The 2,675-nt window shown below is 39.0% G+C and overlaps 1 protein-coding gene across 1 annotated transcript; it reads right to left on the reverse strand.

Moving 5' to 3' along the window:
- Positions 1 to 595: 595 nt before the first annotated feature.
- Positions 596 to 2,675, reverse strand: LOC109796414 (transmembrane protein, putative (DUF247)). The gene has a single exon (XM_020356087.3). It carries the CDS (start codon positions 2,486 to 2,488, stop codon positions 1,142 to 1,144), a length of 1,347 nt encoding a protein of 448 aa, XP_020211676.1. The 5' UTR covers positions 2,489 to 2,675; the 3' UTR covers positions 596 to 1,141.

Genomic DNA, 2,675 nt, shown 5'->3' on the forward strand with positions numbered 1-2,675 from the left:
CATATAGTGAAACCTTTAGTTCTGAAATTAATAAACTTTTTGTATTTGATCAAATATCCGAAAACGCAAATTAGTGAAGCCTTTGTAACGCTGGTCCATTTGAAGTGTAATGAGAATGTTCTAGACACGTTAGTTAAGAAAGGGCCCAGCATCCTAATCCAATCTCCCAGGACTCTTTCAATGCGGTACTAAGCAATTGGGGGAGAAAATTGTATACAGCTGAATTCTCCTCAAACATTTCTAAAATAAGAAAGAAAAATAAAATAGTTTTTTTCTTCTAAAAATTAAAATTAACTTATATAAAGTAGTTAATAAAAGTTTTTTATATTCAATTTTATAAAGTATATTTTTTAATTTATATATAAACTAATATTAGCTTATAAAACATGATATTTCATATGAATCTATATATAAAAAATACTTAATTTTTTTATACCAAAATATAAGTAAAATTGAATCAAGTCAATTTCATTTAATATTTTTAATTTAATAATACTTTTAAAGAAATAAATATAAACATTTTAAATATATATATATTTTTATGTGAAATCGTAAAAATCAGATGTATTTAATTAAATTTTTTAATCAATGTCTTTTTTCTTATACGCAACCAACATCTGTCGATATATGCTTTCGCGGGCTCTGAAATTTGTGGCCTGATTCAGTCGAACAACGTTGAAGTTGAGATATACATGTGATTTTTCTAATCAGCCACCATTCAAATCATTAGCCAATTCATTTATTTGTCTCCCTGCCTTGAATTCGTAAAACTGTCGCATTTCTTTGTTGGATTTCTCAACACCTGTTTAGGAGGTCTAGCTGCTAGTCTACTACGTACACAAGACGCAGTTGTTAAATAATTTGTAAAATTAATGCTATCATAAACCAACTGATTGAGTTTGAATTTACGGTACGCATCTATTTTATACAGCATTTACAACATATTCTTCATCCCTTACATAGACTCTCGGCTGGTGAAGGAATTTTTGGCAAGAAAAATCTTTGGTTGATTGAGTAACTAAGACCCAGTAAACCTATTTGACTGCGTGTGTCAAAGGATTCTCGTTCCACCACTTATAAAATATATATATATATATATATATATATATATAATTAAAGGCATTGTTGTGGAGGAGGGTGATCAAGAATTTTGAGGATTATCAAAATACTGATAAGCAGCAAAGTAGGTCTGAGCCACGGTAAGAATCAACAAAAACAAGGCAGCGAGAGCCGAGATAAAGGACCAGGGCGTATCAAAGTAGGTGTACTTGAAGCTAGCCCACTGCACGTGCCAACTATTTCTATAATACTTATGAACATCATTGAACAAGTGAGACAAGTAACACAAATCCAAATCAACCGCCACATCCTTCCCCGTGTTGTTGATGAAGCTCGCCACTTCACCCTCCGTTCCAAAGTGATTCTCAATCACGTTCCGCTCGCACAAATACTCCACGTCCCTATACGTGTTTATCAGACAGTCCAAGAGAGTCACATACGCCGTGAACTGCGTCGACAACCCACTGTAACACTGCTCAAACGCCACGCAGTTCAACAAAAACGAGCTCATGAAATCGTCCACCGTCAGGGTTGGCATCGAAATCACGCCGCGCCTGAACGTCACGTGCAAGAAACTCTCGCTAACGTTGCCGGGCGTTATCTTAATCCCCGCGCGTCGAAGCTTCGACACGCAGTGGATCACGTGCGTCGGCGTCACCACCCTTTTTAACGGCTTGCTTTCTTCTTCTCTTGGAATGAAACAAGAACGAACCAATTCGAGTAAATGCTTTCCCTTCGCGCTTGAGACTATGGCTTCGTCTGGCCGTTGCAACGAGTTGTTGAAGAAAACCAACGCCAGCGTTGAAAGTGTTAGGGTTGAATTTTCTCCGGGTAGTTTGGTTATTTCGAAAAGCTGGTTGAGAATGAAGAAAGGGATTTGGTTTTCGAGTTTGAGAAAATCCCGGTAAAAAAAGGGTAATATCCACGCCATGGTGACAAGAGGGTCGTCGGGTTCAAAGGGTACTAATTTGGCGACTTTGCGGAAGAGTTCAACGATGAAGCAACCGTCGAGGACCATCATTTCGATGAAGTCGTGAGAGTCGAGGTGGATGGTTTCGGAGTAACACTCTCTGGCTTCGCTTTCTAAGGGGGCTATGGCTTTGAATAAACTCTCTAAGCCCAAACGTTGGGTTTGTGTTGTTCTTGAGAGAAGGGAAGCGAGGTAACGCCACTTGTGTTCCTCGATCATGTTGAGACGAGGTTGGCCACGGTGGTATGGTCCTATGGACACGATACGAGGTAAGTAGGCTTTTCCGTTAGCCTCGACCAGGCTTTGGGGTACCCTGAAGATGCAACATGATTTCTTCCCCGCGGCTTTGCTTAGCAACTTGGGATTCTCCGAAATCTTTTGCTCCGTCGAAGCTAGCCTCTCTCTGTCTATTACTTTTTCCATGTCTATTATTGCGTGGTGATTGGCTTCTTCCTCCATGTGGTTACGTGATCACAGGGAGCAAGGAGGGCAAAATGATGTGAAAATGTTCATATGAGAGATTGTGTCTCCGCAAGCGGTGAAGATAAGAAAGAGGGATAATGTGACCATTCGTCACCAATAAAATTTGACCAGTAAGCGTATTTGAAATGTCAAGTTGTCCAGGGGTGAGTAAAACTTATAAAAA

This window comes from Cajanus cajan, chromosome 6 (genome assembly GCF_000230855.2).
Source record: "Cajanus cajan strain Asha chromosome 6, NIPB_CcT2T_4, whole genome shotgun sequence".
NCBI classification, from domain to species: domain Eukaryota; kingdom Viridiplantae; phylum Streptophyta; class Magnoliopsida; order Fabales; family Fabaceae; genus Cajanus; species Cajanus cajan.